This window comes from Mobula birostris, chromosome 17, assembly GCF_030028105.1.
Source record: "Mobula birostris isolate sMobBir1 chromosome 17, sMobBir1.hap1, whole genome shotgun sequence".
In the NCBI taxonomy this organism is placed as follows: domain Eukaryota; kingdom Metazoa; phylum Chordata; class Chondrichthyes; order Myliobatiformes; family Myliobatidae; genus Mobula; species Mobula birostris.
This window is the reverse complement of record NC_092386.1, coordinates 33,553,611-33,573,155: the sequence shown is the minus strand read 5'-3', so window position 1 is coordinate 33,573,155 and position 19,545 is coordinate 33,553,611. Positions and strand designations below refer to the sequence as shown.

The 19,545-nt window shown below is 40.1% G+C and overlaps 1 protein-coding gene across 8 annotated transcripts in view; it reads right to left on the bottom strand.

Annotated features, from left to right (window-relative positions):
* Positions 1-18,477, bottom strand: part of znf608 (zinc finger protein 608) — an 82,436-nt gene extending 63,959 nt beyond the window's left edge. For 3 of the 8 annotated variants that reach the window (XM_072281479.1, XM_072281484.1, XM_072281485.1), the window contains exon 1: positions 15,125-16,593. In XM_072281479.1, the coding sequence (XP_072137580.1) occupies positions 15,125-16,042 (918 nt within the window). In that variant the 5' untranslated portion in view covers positions 16,043-16,593. Of the gene's footprint in view, positions 1-15,124; positions 16,594-17,434; positions 17,562-18,180 lie in introns of those variants that run through there. The other 5 variants (XM_072281480.1, XM_072281482.1, XM_072281483.1 and 2 more) reach the window with 5 other exon arrangements.
* Between the last annotated feature and the right edge of the window lie 1,068 nt (positions 18,478-19,545).

Sequence of the window (19,545 nt, the reverse complement as noted above, 5' to 3'; positions counted from 1 at the left end):
GCCTTTATTCTGCGTTACTTGGTTTAGTGGGGGGAGGGAACAGACAGAGTGGATAAATGTTCGTGACAAGAAACTAGAGACATTTTCAATTGATCTGCTTTACCAATATTTCATGGGACACATCTTTAAAGCAGATCTAAGCTATTTAATTGTTTCATGCTTGTTATCATTGTTTCACTGCCTCTCGTACATGTTACTAAGTAAAATGCCCAAATGCAAATTTTGCACAGTTACAATTGACAGATTTTGCCAAGTGGCAGATCAATCTTTTTTTCAACATATCTGTTTTGGTGCAGGCATTTAAAAATAAAATTATAGAAGGTCTCAGGGGATGTGATAAAACTCCAGAGAATGACAGGTGTTGAGTTCTTAATGAATCAAGGGCAGAGTGGCCAGTTTTCTATATCTGCTGAGGGTGGGCAGGTTTCCTTCAAGGAGGTGGGAGTTCAATTCAAGCAGTAACACACGGAATGCTGAAAGAATTCAACAGGTCAGGCAGTTTCTATAGAGGGAAATGGACAGTCAGAGTTTCGGGTCGAGACCTGTCAGCCAAAACATCGACTGTCCACTTCCCTCCATAGATGGTGCCAGACTCACCGAGTTCCTCCAGTTTTCTGTGTGTTGATGCAGGTTTCCAGCAGTCTCTCTTACGTCTTCACTCCAACAGTACACGTCTTGGTGGAAGCAAATGCCCTCTTCCCCCAAACCCAAGTCAAGGGATCCTACCAGCGTCAAAGGTAGGGTCAATCATAAAACTTGATCCAATGGCGTAATATCCCGTTAATCCTGTTACTCACAACCACCGACAATAAAAGAGGAAAAAATAACTGAACAAGAAACCCTTTCCTCTTTGTGAAATTCTTTGACTCTTCAGAATAAGGTCACTAATTCCGCTGATACCAGCTACTTTGACAACAGCTTGTGCCAGTTTAAATGTCATAATCAATTTTCGATAGTAGGGTACAAAAAGCAGAGTGAATGAGAGAGCCAAGGAATGCCCAAATGTGATTCCATTGTTTATCTTATGTATATAGAGATACAGCATGGAATAGGTCCTTCTGTCCTAGCTACCCCTGACACCCCACTTTAATCCTAACTTGATCACAAGACGATTTACAAAGACCAATTAACCTACTAACTGGTACGTCTTCGGACTGTTGGAGGAAACCGGTGCACCCAAAGAAAACCCAAGCATTACCAGGGGAGGATGCCGGAAACTGAACTCCGGAATTTAACACGAGTAGAAGTAACACAACACAAATTAAGATCCCAGCTATATAGCCATCACTAAATCCAGTGGGCAAGCACAAACATTGCAGAATGTTCCATGGCCTTCTCTTGTGCCACAATGAGGCCACCATCAAGATGGAGGAGCAATACCTTATATTCTGCCTGGGTAGCCTCTAACCTGATGGCATGAATATTGATTTCTCCTTCCAGTGAAAAAAATCCCTCTCCCCACCCCCTTCTATTTCCCACTCTGGCCCCTTACCTCTTGTCACCTGCCTATCACCTCCCTCTGGTGCCCCTCCTGCACTTTATCCCATGGTCCATTCTCTCTCCTAGCAGATTCCTTCCTTTCCATCCTTTTACCTTTCCCACCCACCAGACTTCACCCATCACCCTCCAGCTATCCTTCTTCCCCTCCTCCCCATCTTTTTATTCCGGTGTCTTTCCTCCTTCCTTTCCAGACCTGAAGAAGGACCTCAGCCTGAAACGTTGTCTGTTTACTCAGTTCCATAGATCCTGCCCAACCTGCTGAGTTCTTCCAGCATTTTGTGTGTTGCTTTGGATTTCCAGCATCTGCTGAATTTCTCCTGTTTATGATTGTAAGATCTAGGCACTGAAACAATCTCTGAGGTCTCTGGCCTCAGAAATTCCTGCTTGCATGGATGGATAAGCTTTGGTCTCAAAGAATGACATGCAGGTCTCCATTGTCGATCTGAACCCTGGTAATGGTGGAATCTGGTCTCACAGCTGTGTCATCAGCACAGTTTAATTTGTTGTCATTTCTCTTGAACTGGCAACAATCGTGTTTAAAATGAATAACAGCACCTGGAAACCCAAACACAAGAAAAAACATTCTACACAGCGTTGAAGGGCATGTTGAAAGAAGTATTGTTTACAGACACAGCATTCAAATTGTCCATAACAGCTAAGGTTAAAATACCAGTCATTTGAGCATCAACAATTGCACAGTAGGTTGTAACAATGAGACTTTGCCTTTGGGATTTTTGAATAAAAACATTAAAGTGAGAGCACTGTACTAATAGTTTGATAATTGCACAAATGCTCAGTAGTATTTCAGAACACAAATTAATGTTTACATAGTAAGTAAGCCATTGATTTATGGCAATGTAAGCCAAGTGCAACCAATTAGAAAATGCAAAATTGCACAGGTGACACTATGCGTAAGAAAATTTAGAGCAGGAGTTTGTGTGAGCAACATCAAGTGGGAAATAGATTGTTGCAGTTCAGCTTCCACATTGCCACTGAAATACCACTCCACCCCAATCAGTAAATAAAATAGGGTAACAGAGATGTAAGGCCAAATTGCTTAACATGGCAGTGAAGTCTAGCATCCATGTGATTTCAGAATTTACCTTTCACTTCTCGAGCCTCTGCGTGTCATTAACAATCTTAGTAACTGCCCACCTGACAAAGCAAATGGTCCCTCAGAATGCACCAGCCCAACATTTCACAAAATGCCAAGCAACAGCAAATTAATCGCTTCAGATTCTCGCTACCCATTAACACAGGTCACTAATTAATTAGGATGCAGAAACAATGGCAGACTTGCAGCACACTAGGCAAATTTTTTCCCACTCACACAAAGTTCAAATCTTAAGGATTTTGCTTTGATTTAGTGAAATGCTTTTCTCTCTCTGTCCCTTCCCCCACCATGCTGCCCACAGTGGTTGTAAAACTACTCTACCAACAACTGGTGCCCAATAGCTGGAAGCAGTTTGCCTTGTCAAATTTCTGACAGTCTGCCACTGCCCATCCCCCATCCTCTGCCTGCCTTAAGCATTTATTGTGCTCAGCAGAGTTGCCTTTCCCTATTAAGAATGCATTTTACCTCTGTTTCACTGAGGGGTGGAGGACAAGGCAGTTTAACTGAAATAAGAAAATGCTATTTCATTTCTGGCCTACAGCATCTAATTCTTTCGCCTGATACCCCTAGCCAACATTTGGCTAACAAATTTCACCTTCTCTCTATAAATAAATGATTTGTTCGACATTTAAACCAGTCATACATTTTTCTTCCTGCTGGCTCTAAGCCAAACAACAAACTCACTGCCTCTACCAATATTAAGTGTGGTTAAAACTGTAATAACTGAATTTCAGCTACATACAACAATGCGATAAGAACTGCATCCACGTAATGACCACAATTGTGTTGATTATTAAATGCATCGCTCTCCAAAGATTTTTAGCCAAGACTTTCATTCCTTTGTGATATTATCTCAAGTGAGCCAAGACAAAGGTACAGATATCCATGGCGCCCAGCTTTCTAAGTATATATAGACTTATCAGCAAAAATGTTCAAAACCCGTAGGTAACTAATAAGCAGGAGTCTATCACACCTTTTCATTTAAGGGCACGGTGAACACAACTTTACCACATGTCAACATCAAGAAGAATACAGGGAGCAATAATAACCACTATATACAGCCTCTTAAAAGACTTTGATTCCGTTACGTTGAGGGGAACTCCTTTTTAAATTTAGCTGTCCGCAGAAGTTGCCATTTCATGTTTACTCTATGGCAACATGCAAACTATGATCTTAACTACTGGGTTCACAACCGACTCCACCTTCGTGAAGACTGGTGTCAAGCAAGGCTGCGACGTCATCCCCAACATTATCCTCGAACTTGCTACAATACTGTAATCCATCCCCAAGAAGACGAATAGAAACTGAGTCTTGAAAAACGGTCTCAGTCCAAAATGCTGTTTTATTCATTTCCATAGATGTTGCCTGATCTGCTGAGTTCCTCCAGCATTTTGTGTTGAAAAAGAAATTGCTCAACTTAAGTGGACTGCAGGACCAAAGTCTCTCCAACTTGAGTCATCAAACTACAATGTACAGACAATGGCAAGTTACGTGCATGTTTTGGGCGCCAGCTGCAGGTTTCATTAACTCATTCACTGAAGCATGCCAGTAAAGAATGGCCTTACACTTAACAGTCATAAAATTGAGCCCTTTGGAATTCTGCTGTCCTCTCATGCAGACATTCTATTCCAGGGTCTTACTACAGCAACACATTATAGGTGGACAGAGGAAACACTTCTCAAAACTTCTTTGTAAAAGTATAACAAGGTGACCAGCTCATGGGGATACAGTCAGGATGACTTCAGATGCCCCATGCAAATGGCAGAAAGAATGCCCACTCACGCAATGACCTCATTCTGTTACTGTTTTACCTTATACTGTGTAATGACTTGATCTACATGAACAATACACAAGTTTTTCCACTCTTCCTCAGTACTTGAGACAATAATAAACCGATTCCAATAAGCCAACTTAGAACCCATGGATGGAACAGTCATGTAGAGTCAAGCCGTCCTCACCCTTGTGGGATTGTCTTAGAAGTTAAATCCTTAGTTCTCTATTCCATGGGACACGTCCATGGGCTTCCCTACAATACACTAAAGCTGGAGTCCTAAGCAGGTTTGGCCAATTCAACTTGTATCAAGTCAGATGACCTAAGACCTACTAATTTCCAAGGTACAATTTTAGGGAAGTGATATCAAAAGGACCTTTTATCTTCCCTTTGATATCAATGGGAATCTAATGACTCCAAAGAGTCCAGACTTTGATCTTTTAAAGACATTAGCTCTATTTGTCACATATAAGTTGAAACATACAGTAAAATGTGTCGTTCGCATCAACGACCACAACAACCAGTACATATGTGCTGGGGGCAGCCCGCAAGTGTCATCCTGATCCTGGTACTAACATAGCATGCCCACAACTTACGAGCTCATATGTCTTGGAATGTGGGAGAAACCCACGCAGTCACGGAGTACAAACTCCTTTCAGACAGAGGCAGAACTGAATCCATGTCACTGGTACTGTGAAGCATCAAACTAACCAAAACGCTGTTGTTTAGAGGTGCATCAACAATCCAAATTTGCATGCTGCAAACTACAAGAGCACAGTACAAAACTCTTATTTCACACGGATATAGATGTTATACTTAGAAATAAAAGTTTCCAAGTCAACACTCCATTCCTTACCTACACCTCCTGTCACCCAGCGGTGCACCTTAGATGTTTACATATTCGTATATGTAAATGGAGCTTATTCGTATATGTAAGCGGAGTTTAAAGACAGCAACACCGGTGACATTAAAGAAGATGCTTTGGGAAGAAGGCAACTGACAGCGTTAAAGGCCCAGAGGCAATTGAAATGCCCTGGGATTGGAATTAAAAATGCTACACTAATCACACATGACTTCTCTCATTACAGACCAATAATAACTATGTTTTGTTTGAATATTTTTATTAAAAAGGAACATGTCGGTCATTTACCTCCTGATGAGCATTCAGTGTCTAATCTGACTTTCGTCGTACAACCTTGGAACATCAATTGCACAACGTAGTCTTTAATTTTATCAAAATTGATGTCCTTGGCTTTTATCTCTGAAGCTGTATTAGTACAGGAACTTCCAGGGTCAATATTTTGTACTGCACACCAACTGAGCTTTCACCTTTTAGCAGGAGTTGATGCAATATTTGGGATTCTCATCTTTGATGTTTTAGTTCCATAAAATTAGAAATGGAGTACAAATGTTGCAGGTAAAAGATGGAGTGCATTTGCGTTAGAAAGGAATCAGTGCTCTGCTACAAAGGTACAATGGTTGATTTTTAAAACAGAAAAGACAAACTCTAGATTTGACAAAGCCGGTCTTGATGAAGGGTCTCAGCCCCAAACATCGACTGTTTATTCATTTCCACTGATGCTGCCCGACCTGCTGAGTTCCTCCTGTGTGTGTTGCTCTGGATTTCTAGCATCTGCAGAATCTCTTGTGTTTAAGACAAAACGTTTTAAATTTCACTTCTGAAAATTTAAAAAAAAACTGCAGATGCTGGAAATCTAAAACAAAAACAGAAAATGCGGGAAATACTCAGCAGATTAGGCCACATCTGTGGGAAGACAAAGCAGGGTCAACAATTTGGGTCAGGGACCTCTCTGATGAGCCTGACCTGCAGGGTTACCTGCTTCTGTTTTAATTCCGTTTATGTTTGACCACTGCATGCATACTGCTGCTCTAGTTCCCTAGTCAAGTGTCTGCACACTATTTCGTATAAGTCAGAAACAGAAAATAGGATTTATTTCTATTGTGACATGAGCTCACCTTCAAGAACTAGTTTTTTTAAAGCAAGGTTATATACAATTCTCTGATTATTTTTCCCTCCAATTGTTACAAAGACTATTAGAATTTCCTTCAAGATTTTGCTGTCTGGAATGCAATTGTTCAGTGGGACAGTTTTCTTTGTCCATTAGTAATCTATTACTTTAAAACAGAAGACTAGTAAGCAAAGATCAAGGGTGCAAAGATAAAAACCAAGCAGGCTTTTCAGAAGACTTTTGACATTACAAAGGCAAGATTGTCCCAAAGCTAGAGGTGCAGGACAAAGAAGGAATTTACATTGGAAGTCAAGACGGGAGGCCGGAGTTGTTTATTTGAAATAAATGCATGAAGACTATTAATCAAAGAAGGGTTGCTATCAAGATTAGAAATACACTGACATTCCCCAAGTTACAAAGACAGAGAGGCAGGAAAGAATGCTAATGTCAGCAAGGAAGGTTCTTAAACAGAGGAAACAGATTGTGTAGGGTAATATAGCAACGGTGTAATGGAAACAGCTGTTTGTTTTATACTCCGCTGTCTGGCATCTGCTACAGCATCATGGGAAAGGTTGGTTTAGGATTTCGACAACAAATATAAATTCAGACAACTAGCCAAGCAGCAGGATGCAGAATGTGGACAAAGAGCCGGATGATCTCTTCAGAAATATGGTGAAAGAATGAGAAAACAAATTCCAGCAGGGCTGAGTTCTGATGCAGTAACTGGGAAATGCTACTGGAAGGCTGTGGATTGAAATAAAATGCTCTGTCGGGTTTGGGTATTGTAGAGGGGCAGTGACAAGAAATAACAAACACACTTAAAAATACACAGTGTGATGTGGTGAGTCTAACTACAACATCAGAGGTACATCACTTCACACACTCCCTGCCTTTACCCTGAAAGCAGTGGCCTACATAAGGATTTAATGAAATGCTTCACCTGTCAATGCAAATCCACTTAGTCAATATTCAGTGCTAAGTGTACCATATGTGAAAGCTTCAGGAGAAGGTTGAAAAAAAATGAAATACACCCTTTAATAAAGCTAAACCAGTGCAAGCCCATCTGCTTCAATTAGAGGAGTCAAATTAGAAAAATTACAGCTATCAAGATGTTTACGAGGCAAACCTGTTATCTTTGAAGAAACACCTCCCTTTATACCACAATGAAGACAAGGAAGACACTATCCAGTATGTTACAACAATATTTTATTCCAAATCAGCCTCTCCTAATGTTGTTACGTTTAAAAGGGTTTAATTGCTTGAAAAGGCTATTTTACAAAGAACAAATCATTGAGGGGAAAGCGAGCCATTCAATGGTAGAAGAGAGTTAATTTAGATTTCATGCTTTTAGGAAGTTAAGCAGAGTTCTTGACCATACCCCGATATGTAGCAAGGATTCATGTGCACTCGTGATACCATTAAATAGTCATGGAAATGGAAGGAAGACGACAAAGCAGAAAGATTCACATGCCTGGTTACTAAGGGGCCACCAACTAAGCCCTCCATTTCTTACAGAAAAAGCAAATTAAGAATGTCAAGATATTATTTTTATTTGCAGTCGCAGTGGTGAAATGAATGCCGGAGTGAAATATATTCTCTACTTTTGTTTTTAGTGACTTAACATAGCTTCCTTATGAGTTTTATTACTTTTATTATAGGTTTTTGGCAGAGCACAAGGTTTCTATTCTAAATAAGCATATAAAAATTGACCAGTGCCAGAAAAAGAGCATAATTTATCAAAACAAATGGACATAATTCAGTTAAAAAATAGATATAATTCACATAAACCTTATTCTAGTTCTGACATCCAAATGAAACAGCAATCCTGACATGTGACCCTGGAGAAATGCATCACCCCTCCCCTCACAAATCTGCTTTCAGCTCTCAAAAATGATACAAACAGTCCTATTGTCAGCCAATCCACGTTTAATCCATGCATTAATGTCTGAATAGTTTTACAACCCTTCATTTAAATGCAAAGGCTTTGTTCAACTTGCCAAGACCATTTAGTTTGGATTAAAGGGGAAAAAAAGCAACAGACACACTGTACTAAAAACCATCACAGGCACAAAGCAGCCTTTGGTATTACTGCTGTCCTTCTCCTTTAATACCCTTTAGTGGCAAATTATCGCTTGGCCTGATCTTCTGTTCTTCACTAACAAAGGTTATCCAATTTGAGGATCTCGTCCCAGTTAATGTTCCAAGCTGCTGAATTAAAATACTGGTTCAAGCATCTATTTAACCTACCGAATACGCTTTTTGGGCACATTTTTCACAATGCTTAATTTGAGGTTTCTTTAAAAATAGAATTCATGCATTTCAGCTGGTCAAAAGCACACGCACAGTGCTTTCTTCATTCTAGTGTTTTTATCCCCCACACAGTCTCACTGTAGAAGAAAGGCTGATTTAAAAACGAAGCCAACCACAGCATTCATTTCTGAAGACCTCGAGCAATTCCATCATGTTTTTGGGAAACAGAACTTGTCCATTGAGAAAAACTGAAACACTATAAATCATGTATTATGTTAACTTAATACAGTTAAATGATAGTGAACAGTTAGCTCTGGCATTTTAATAGATTACCATTCCCATACTTGAAAACTTGACAGCTTTTATTTTACTTATGGAGTTAAGCTCAGTACTGAAAGACAGTCTCAGCCTTCGGCTTTCTAGAGGGATTGGAAAACTCGTGTTTGACAGGGTTTATCTAAACTCAAGGACGAGCTTTATGCTTAGATGGCTACGAGGTTTGATTACACAGATGGATTTCCTATCTCACTTCATTTCAGATCCTGTGTTCAACTAAAACTGCAGTTTCTTCCTTCTGCAACATTTAAGTTACAGCTTGTACTGACAGCAAATACACACTGCATGAAAATGGACACAAATTAGTCTGTAAGTGTAAGTCATGAAAAATAAATCATTAAACACAGAATCGTCTTTAAAATAACACAGGAAATTCCAAACTTTACAGATCAAATAATTCCTCTGGGTGTAACTATAGTTATTGTACTGAGAGTGGGTGTCAACGAAGGCTCTTTAACAGAATTATTTGTGCAGTTTGATAAAAACAGAAGTGTGAGGTGACTAACTGACCTGCAATATCCTTTTCAAACTGATCCATCCTACAGGAAAAAAAAGTGGTTTACTAACCATTCCAAAAACGATCCACAATAAATTGGAATTAAGAATGTCATTGCTGTGGTTTGACATCCATATGAAAACACACCATTATGCTTCTAATTATCTTGACCCACATGGGAAAAGCAGGAATGCATTATGTCTTAATGATCACAACTAGAGGTCCTGGCTTTTCTTTTGCAAGGAACAGGGAAGATCCTCCCTGCAGCTTCACTATTAACATGTCTGTTTCCTGTCAGACCACTCAGAGATAATGTCATTTATCTCTAAGCGGCACAAGACCAGTCATTAGCCTCAATAAAAAGACCTCGAACAAAGAGCTGTGATTGCTATCCATTGCTCAGGGTCTACAGCCAAAAAAAAACTAATTTCATTGAGGGAAAGGGGATGTGGAGATGCTGAAGTGCTATTTATACACACTCCGACCAGAAGCAAGATTTTTGCCTGACTTACTGTATGATTACTGTAGATGATTAAGGTAACCACATAAAGCACTGGCCTTAAACACTTTACCAGTCAATAGAATTTAATTTTAAACAGGAAGATATATGCAGGGGATACTCAGCAGGTCAGTCAGCACTGCTGGAGAAAACAGGCTAGTCAGCATTCTGATGAAGGGGGCAAGCAAAAAACATTCATCCGCCAATCCTACAAAGCATCTCCAGTCTGGTTGCTTTTCAGTTTAATTTTATAATTACTTTTGATAAGTACAACATTTTTCACAAATAGATATTTTCTTGGGTTGGTGATGGTCTGAAGAGATGCAAAATAAAAGGTGCACAACTAAATCAAGTTAAGGTACTGTCGTGGAAAAGGACAACCGCGGAACCAAATGGCTTTCTCCAGCTTGGATGTTTTAACAAATCTAAGAATAATTCATCAACTAAGTTGAATGAATTTAAGATTTTGTCCATGTAAATGATGGTTTATCCCTGGGTAAAAGATATGTGCAGCACAATATTCCATTAACAAATCTCCACAAGAAGCCTAACTGTTTCTGCATCTCCTAATCTCTGTTGTGCACTTTGGAATGTAAATACACACACTCACATACAATGTGCCAAATGCTCACTAGCTATCATATTGGTTCTCCCTTTAACATGTTAACTTTATACAAGGAAATCCTTTACCAAGCCCAATGGTCCCACATTCACAGTATTTGCATTCCAATGTTCATAAAGTCAATTATGTTTAAAAAGTATGTTTTCATCTTGTCCTGCAGGTTATCAATATGATTTGTGTGTGTTACTACCAATATGATTTGCTTTCTCCTACATTCTGTTTGGAACTCTTGGAGTCACAATTTTGATTAACTTGCATTTGTATTACTTAACTACTTCAGGACATCCCAAAGGAGTCCAGAGCCAAGAGCACTTTTTAATATAGATATTCCTATGGCTTGTTGTTGACCAGAAACTCAAAGAGGGCAGGCCACGACTATAAGATCAGGTAAGAGGCTGGGTATCCTGCAAAAGTAACTCCCCTCCCAACAATCCAGACCTTTCCTCTATTTACATGGCACAAATCAGGAGTCTGCTAAATTTTCTCTCCAGCATCAGTCACCCTCTAGAACCTCGGCACCACCCAGTTCAGAGCACTCACTTAATTGAAACACCATCTAGCCCTCTGCCACCAGTGCACAGTGGCTGTAGTGTGGTAACATCGACTGTTAAATGCCAAGACAGCACCTCATTGCCTGTGAACTCTATTACCAAGAAAGACAAGGATAGTAAAGAAGAACAGCTCTCCACCAAGTCATACACTATCCTTTCTTGGAAATAGATCACCAGTCCTTCATTACTGTCACAATGAAAATCTGGAACTCCTATCTGAACAGGACTGTGGACTATCTTCACCAAAAGGGCCTGAGACCGTCAAGAAAGTGGCTCAGGGGCAATCAGAGACATCCAGTAAGTGCTGGCCTTGCTAGCAATGCCCAGATCCCAAAAATGACTTCATTAAAATTTTTGTAAATAAACATTAAGACACAAATACTAAACAAGTAAAATTGCTTTATGAAAACATAAGTAATTGATTATATTGTTGTCTTGAGTCTTTTTCAAGGTACACACATTAATATAATTCAAGAAAGAATTTTAGTGGCCTTTAGAACTATATGGCCTTACAAATGAGATTAGTAATTCAACTCGTTATTGGTTAAAAAAATCAATAGAAATTCTAGTCTCACAGTTCCTGGGAGGTCACTACAAGTTCGTCCAGAAAGTTCTCAGCAGTCAAAGGGCAGCAGCTCATTCGTTGACTTTGAAAGGGCTCTGGTCACACTATTCAAAGTTACAAAGCATTAAGTAGACTGAAGAGTTTTTTGTTCTACTGGGACTCGTGCTAGTTTGTGGTACCATTCACCAGCCAAAACTCATCTTGCAGAGTTTGAGTCAGCTTTTTAAACTGCTCACACTCATACAAATCTGCCCTTTGTTTTCTTCTTTAATGACTGCTTACCACTTACAGTCTTTTACCATAGACTGTAACAGACAAGCAAGTACAAAGAACAGGAAGGTATGTGGATGTTTCCATTCAAATCGCCAGCATGACCAAAAACAAGCACAAAAGACCCAGCAGAAAATGTGGCTCTGCCTGCTACTCATTTTCGGTGCAATTCCTTTCTATTTATTGGCCTGTTGCGACTGAAAATAGTTGCTAGCATTAATGATCCATCAAATGGTTTGTGGACCCAATTCTCAGCTGTGAAATTTATCACTGCATCATTTTCAAAAGGTGACAAATTCTTCCCTGGGATATTAACAGGTCTGATGAGGGCTCTCAGTCCTACATCAGCAGCATGTTCTTTGCAGTAGCCCAGCAAGAAACATAACAAGCAATGAATAGGGTTGCCAGTGTGTACTATACTTTCTAGTCCTGCAACATACCAGTTAAATCAATTAATAGCAATTTACAAGATAAACCATTGAATCCAATTGGTTATATCATTAGTACCTCAACTCAGTTCTGATTCATTTATTGGACAAAATAAATCATAAAATCTTATTTGATATTAGTGATGGATTGGGTGCTAACAAGCCTTTGTTAGGTAATCCTACATTGGAAGGCTTTTGCAAACTCCTAGGAGTGGTTATTTGTCTTGCCAAGTCTCCATAAGTCAGACATGTTAGTAACAGATAAACCACAAAAAATGGGCCACGTAGAAATAACACAAACAACTCAAATTATAGTCTGCATTTTACCCGAACCATACATGCAGGGAGTGGCAAATTTTACAACATACTTGCGGTTCTCTGTTTAAAAGACAGGGAAAAAAACAGAGTCGGAAAAATAATTGGTTTTAATAGGATCTAATTTACCAAATTTTTACATGATTAACTGCACCAAACGAATAGAATGCCCACATCAAGACTAAAACTGCAAACACACTGCAGAGATTAAACAATGACTATGACTCTTGAGGATTTAACTTACACCTTTAGCATCCTGCTACTCAAACAAGTACAGCTGGACACATTTGTCTTCAACCTCATTTAAACCAGACAACTATATAAATATTTCACAGCCTGTTTAACAGAAAGTGCCTTCACCTTTCAAATAAATAACAAGTGCAAGACACTAGTGTATACATTAATATCATGGGTTCCATATCAGATATCAATTCATTTCCTTCAAGCCATATGCTGTGTATGTTGAAGGTTTAAGTCTGAATGATCTCTGGAGCAGTCAACAGGAAAACAGGCTGTGCTAGAATGAATAGAGTCTGCTTGTCAATTATATCTGGGAAGAATCAAGACAAGCAAGCAGCAGTACCATACTGGACATTTTTCTCTATGACTCACTGATTATCAGCAGACTCAGCTTTTGTACAAGCACATATACACACATATTCTCGATTGTTTTTGAGAAATAGGCACATTGAAATAGTTTCCCCAAGAGACTATTTGAGGTATAAATAAGGAAGAAATTGGAGTAGTGAAACCACACCAGTCTAATCTCTGTTGCCATGACACCTGCTTCTAAGATTTGAAAGTGTACAGGCTGCCTGCTAAACAAAACAGTTGAATCTGAACATTTGGCTGAAAGATTAAAAATAAGCTTAGAGGTGCAGGTAGCAATGTCTTTTTGCATTGCATACAGCCTGTGAATCCAATCAAATGGTCCTGAAACCTTAACCACAGCTATTGTGTAGGACAGATTAGAACAAATTATCTTGATATTTAAAGGAGATTAAAACTGTTCCCAATTTGCTTACTGTTGGAAACCAAGGTAAAGCAATTTGATTGGAGAATTGTCAAACATGTCAAACAGTTTGCCGATCCTCTTTTTAATTCTAAATCTGTTTAGATACCCTTCTCGTGACTAATAGACTATCAACATTAGCCTCTGCACCTTGCTGTTTAAATCTTTATTAACATCTCAATGTCTCCTTGAACTGTTTCCCCGGCAATAAAATTAATCAGATAAAATACTGTCTTCCACACCAGCCAGTCTTGTTGCTGTCTAAAGTTTCCCAACAATAGCATCAGCAGAAATGCAAAGGTCACCACCTCAACAAGCTGGGAATTCACTTTACTCTATTATGCACTGAGACAAAATCCTCTCCAGCTCAACTGACCACTTCCATCACAGGGAATCAATTTATTGAGTTGAATGGGAAGGGAAACGTTGAAAAGTAGATCACAAGGTGCTCAGCAAACTATATTAAAAGGAAGTAATTACTCTGAAAGGACTAAATTATTCAATTTTTTTTAAACCAAAACTTAAGTAGAGCAGAAAACCTTCGCTAGGCGCCACACCAAAAAGCAGTTCTGAACAGTGGTTTAAACATTTTGTATATCTTATCAGAAATAAGGAATTGTTAGGATTTTGTTTCAGGAATGGCACAGACATTGTTTCACAAACCGGCATCAACAATAATCAGTCAGCTTCTTAAAATGGCATAATTCCTCTGACCTCATAATTATCCAACAAACAATAGATCCGAGCCTCCTGAGAAACTCCACAGTCTTTGGATAATTATCAACATACCAGAAGCCTGGTTACACACCAACAATGCAAGGCAAGGGCAAACTTCCCTTTCACACTGAATCTACAAAACAGAGATCACCGTGCCCGCACTGATGTTAATAAAATATCAGGCACCATTCGGCCAACCCTGCATTCATAAAAGGCAAGCCTGGTGCAGCCTTTATGAAGGCGTTTAGTGTGCTATTTGATTACAAAGCACCTCCCCCACCCTTTAGGCAAACAGCAGTGATCACAATAACCTCATTTCTCTCCAGCTGCGGATCTTACTCCATTGTTTGTGTGTTATGATCGTAACACCAGCCTGCTATTTCACAAAAACGAGCGAAAATATGGTTTCTCACTTATTTGGAGAGCTCTGAAGCAATGTTGGATAAACCGACGCAAAGTAATGGTCATAATTCGTGTTAAGACAGTTGTCAACAATTAAGAAATATAGCCACAAACCCTTTTCATACCGTCGTCATCCGCAGTTTATTACTGAGGTGCGTTCAAATTATAGCAGATATGTAAAAGGCAAGCATTATCATTCCTCTTGCATTATTCATCACCATACATCATTTACATCCACAAAAATTTTGTTTTTAAATGCAAAGAATTCACCAACAAACAAGACAGGGGAAAGTAAATATGAGTTACCTTTTCGGTTTTCAGTTTCTTGATGGGTCGGGCAGCGTCTCCGTCATTTTCTGCATCCTCTTTCTTGGCCACGATAGGGCTGCTGAGGCTCCCCGGCTCCAGAGTAGTTTTGATGTCCTGTACCCGGGGCGAGGGCTCTCCGGCGCCTCCGCCGCACTGCAGGGAGCTGCTGCCGCCCTTGGGGCCGAAATTAAAGAGGTGCGCGGCGGCTGAACCCGCTACCGACATGGGGGGCTGGCCCGGTACCGAGTGCACCCCCACATCGTGTTTAGTGTTATCCTTGCGAGATCTGCCACCCTCTTTATCCCGTTTAGAGCCTCCCCTGCCCGAGCCCTTGCCCGGTTTCTCTTCTTTGTTTTTAGTGCAATTGCCAATTGTGTTGTTGCAGTTATTGTTATTATTAATATTATTGCAACCACTGTTGTTGCTGCTGCTAACTGTTTGACCTAGGGCTGAATTCATGCCAGAAGCCTCTCCAGGGCGCCCTTGAACTTCCTGCCTCTTGCCAGCACTGCTAATTTCAGGAATCCCATACAGTGAGGCAGAGGAGAGAGATTTATTAGCATCCTTGGAAGTTTTGCTTCTTTTCACTTTGGATTTGCCAGTCTCCTTGTGGGAATTTCCTTGGGGAGGCTGGACGGAAGAGGAGGTGAATTTGAGGCTATCGGAAAGGGCTGCCGCTGCACTAGCACCACTTGGAGCCAAACCCCCGCAGTCCTTGGTGGTGTTGGTTGCAATGGTGTTGTTATTGCTGCTCGAATTATTCATTTCCAATTTCTGCCTGTCTTTCTCCAAATCGGCCTCCAAATCGATGATCAGATTTCCCACTCCAATTTCCCAGTCATCGCCACTGTCGTAAGTATCAACCGCGTTTGAATCAACACATTTACCAGTAGCAATGGAACTGTTCACTGACATCCTGAAGATGAGATCTCTTGGATAAAAATTGGATGAACTTCACTGCTTTGGATCTGGGAGGACATTCGCTTCTCCGCCACGTGTTTCACCCCTTTCAAATGTTTATTTTATATATTTATATCTATATTCCCCTTACTTTCGAGTCACACGATCCACACACACGAATAAATTACTTCCTGTAAAAAGATAAGACTAATAAATCGGTTGTTGGGTACGACCAACATTTTTCTTCTATTAAAAAATCCTTCTGCATGTAGGTCTGGTTTGAACTTTCCAATATTTTAATTAAAAAATCCAATTACATGCTTTTCTAAAAAAATGTAGATCTTTCGAGTCGCATTTCCCCTGTTGACCTTTGTAATTTCATACCGACCCAAATGGTAGTCGACAGCAATAGCAAAACTCGGAGCTGAAATCTTCCTTGCGAAAAACTAACATATGAGGAAGTTATCATAGTGCAAAAGAGACGCGTTTAAAAATTGCTGAAATGTATCACCACTCGTTCGCGCTCCATCAGCCCTGCACCAAGGTGGCCCCAGTGACCGCAAATGAGGTTATTTGACAAAGATCAGTGTAGCCATTCAAAGTCTGAAGAGCATGCATCATGGGTAGCTGCAACTCTTACCTTTAAATCATTCATTTAAACATCTCTTCCCCGTATTAGCTGCCCCCACCCCTCCACACGCAAATCTGCAACATTTCGCCATACATCATACATCCTGTACAACTTATGCACATATATGAGTAACACGAAATAGAAGAAACGTTTTAAACCTCCTCGCCAAATAAATGTTTCACTTCTTTCCCCTCCTCCTCTTTCTCCTGGCACACAGAACGGATTCTTCCCCTTTTCCCAGCAAACGAAATATATCTTAAAAGTCCACACACGCGTCGCGACTAACAGCATAAAAACTGTATGGGAATATAAATTTAATTGCAAGAATTGTGCACGGATCCAAAAAAAACATTAAAAAGTTTTTAAACTTCAGATTCCATTTTAACCGCACACTTTCGTGATCAGTAAATAATTATGCCATAAAGAGAAGGGGGGGGAGGAAAAAAAATCTACAGGCGTCCGGTTGAAACAAGAGAGAATATGCTAACCCTGGGATAAATTAGTGAAGGGAAAAAAAATAGCAGAAACCTGGACTGGATTACACATTCTGTCCGGACGTGGCACCATCGTCTCTCAAAACAGTGTCAAACACACAAATTAAGCGAGGGAAACGACGCCAGTCAATCAAGTGGTAATTTCATAATCGACAGTTTCAAATACAACAAAGCAAGGACCTGAGGGATGGGGGAAGGGAGAGGGAGTGGAGGAGGAATGGGGAAAAATATCTAATACAACTAGGACCGGTTTGCTGCAAATGTTGACGATTGTCTGCTTACCATTTTCTGTCATCTTGTACTCGGATTAGGAGCTACACAGTTTAATTAGCTGGCGTTTAGAGCTAAAAGCTGTAATGAATTGTTGATGGATTTGAAGGGGGTGGTTGCAACAACCAACCATCTAAAAGCAGCTATTTTGTTACAGTTCGAGCTTCAATCACGTGAATCCAAGATTCCCTGTAGCTTGACGTGAGAACAAAAATCGGTGACAAGCGTATCAGAAAACTGATCTTGCCTTAGAGAAAAAAAGAGGGGGGGTCTGCAGTTTTGAATAGGGGCGAAAAAAATCTCTTAGGGGGCTGTTATCGACTTGGTCAGAATAAGCACAGATCTTTAGAAAGCGCTGCGTTCCCCTTTCATATCAGCAATAAAACGGGAGGGGGAAGCATTCATGATCGACAGTCGTAACTGCTTATTAAAGTCAACTTCAGCAAAACTTGTCGCTATTTACAAGCTCAAGTTAGCACGATTAATTTCCCGAGGAACCAAAAACGAAAATCGAAGAATTTTGTATTTAATCGTTTATTTAAATCGTGATCGTAAAATAAATAGGGAAATAGCACTGGATATAACTTTTAAATCAGCAAAGTGAATCAAAACTAATTTCTATTCCATCATAGCTCCATCTTATCCAAAAATAAAAACTCTGGAGGGTGAGTAAAATGAAAAGAGAATTCTCTTGCTAAAATGCGATCTCTGGTGTGATTGATAAAACTTTATCAAATATTATTGTATAATATACTTACGATCAGTACTGGTTCGATTTTGCCCTGGTCTTCGTGTGAAATGAAATGCATATTTTTTTTGTTTTGTTTTTAAATCGGATCTTGCACTGGTGTGACTGCTTGTGTCCTTCTGTGGCGGTGTATTTTGCTTGGCTTGTTCTTCCTCGTGCCTGTGTGACTATCGGTGTGTTTTGTTGGGTGCTTTGGCTAGCCCTCAGTATGCCTATGTGTTTAACTGGGTGCACTGGCTTGTCCTCAGTGTTTGGCTGGGTTGTACTGACTTGTCCTCACAGTGTATGTGTATTTGTGTTTGCTGTGCATTTCTCTCTCTCTCTCTCTGCTCCAGACCCGGCTCCGCTCCTTTGTTTCACAGCCATTCGCCCTGCAGCCACTCAGAGCGCAGCTTTTATGAAACTCAGCCCAGCCATTGGCTGTGCATTTTCGCATCTGTGTGTGCGAGAGAGAGAGCTGAGCTTGCAGCACAAGAGTCAAGTTAGTCTGTGTGTGTGAAAGGAGCTTCCAGCAGAGCCAGCACTGGAGCGTTCAACTCCCAGCAGTAGAGCGTTTAGCCAACACAGCCAGAAAAAACAGCTACTTTCACCCTTCTCTCGTCACAGCCTGCGGCAGCCAACAGAGTTTGAACCAGGCACCCAGCTGAACCAGTTCCAAGTATTTAGTCCGCCAACCACTGCATAAAACAAAGGGTTACAATGATTAAACCCAAAACACTTTAGTACAAAGCAGCACACATTTAAATTTGTTTCTCTATTCATCCAGAAGATTTAGGTCATGGTATTTAAATTCATAATAAATGCATCCTCCATCAAGATCGTGTGTAATCACACCTTCTTAAAGTAACAGCAAACTGACTTTCCCCAAATCGTTTTTGATTATTTCCCTTATTCATCCAGAAAATCCAGATTACAGATGATCCTGATGAAGGGTCTTGGCTGGAAACGTCGGCTGTTTATTCCTCTCCAATAGATGCTGCCCGACCCGCTGAATTCCTCCGGTATTTTGTGTGTGTAACTTTGGATTTCAAGCATCTGCAGAATATCTTGTGTTTATGATTACTGATAAGGATTTGATTGACTGCCCTCTGCTCTAATGTCACAATGAAAACAATGCATCACCCAATTTTTCTGCACAAACAACAGGAATTCTGCAGATGCTGGGAATTCAAGCAACACACATCAAAGTTGCTGGTGAACGCAGCAGGCCAGGCAGCAACTTTGATGTGTGTTACCCAATTTTTCTGATTATTTTAGTTTTAAATGTTGAACGTCACAATTACGAATCACTATTTCTCATGAATCAGTGAACACATTATGAAATGACTACTCATTGGAACTAGTTTGAATCCACAATGGCTGGAAGCATACATTT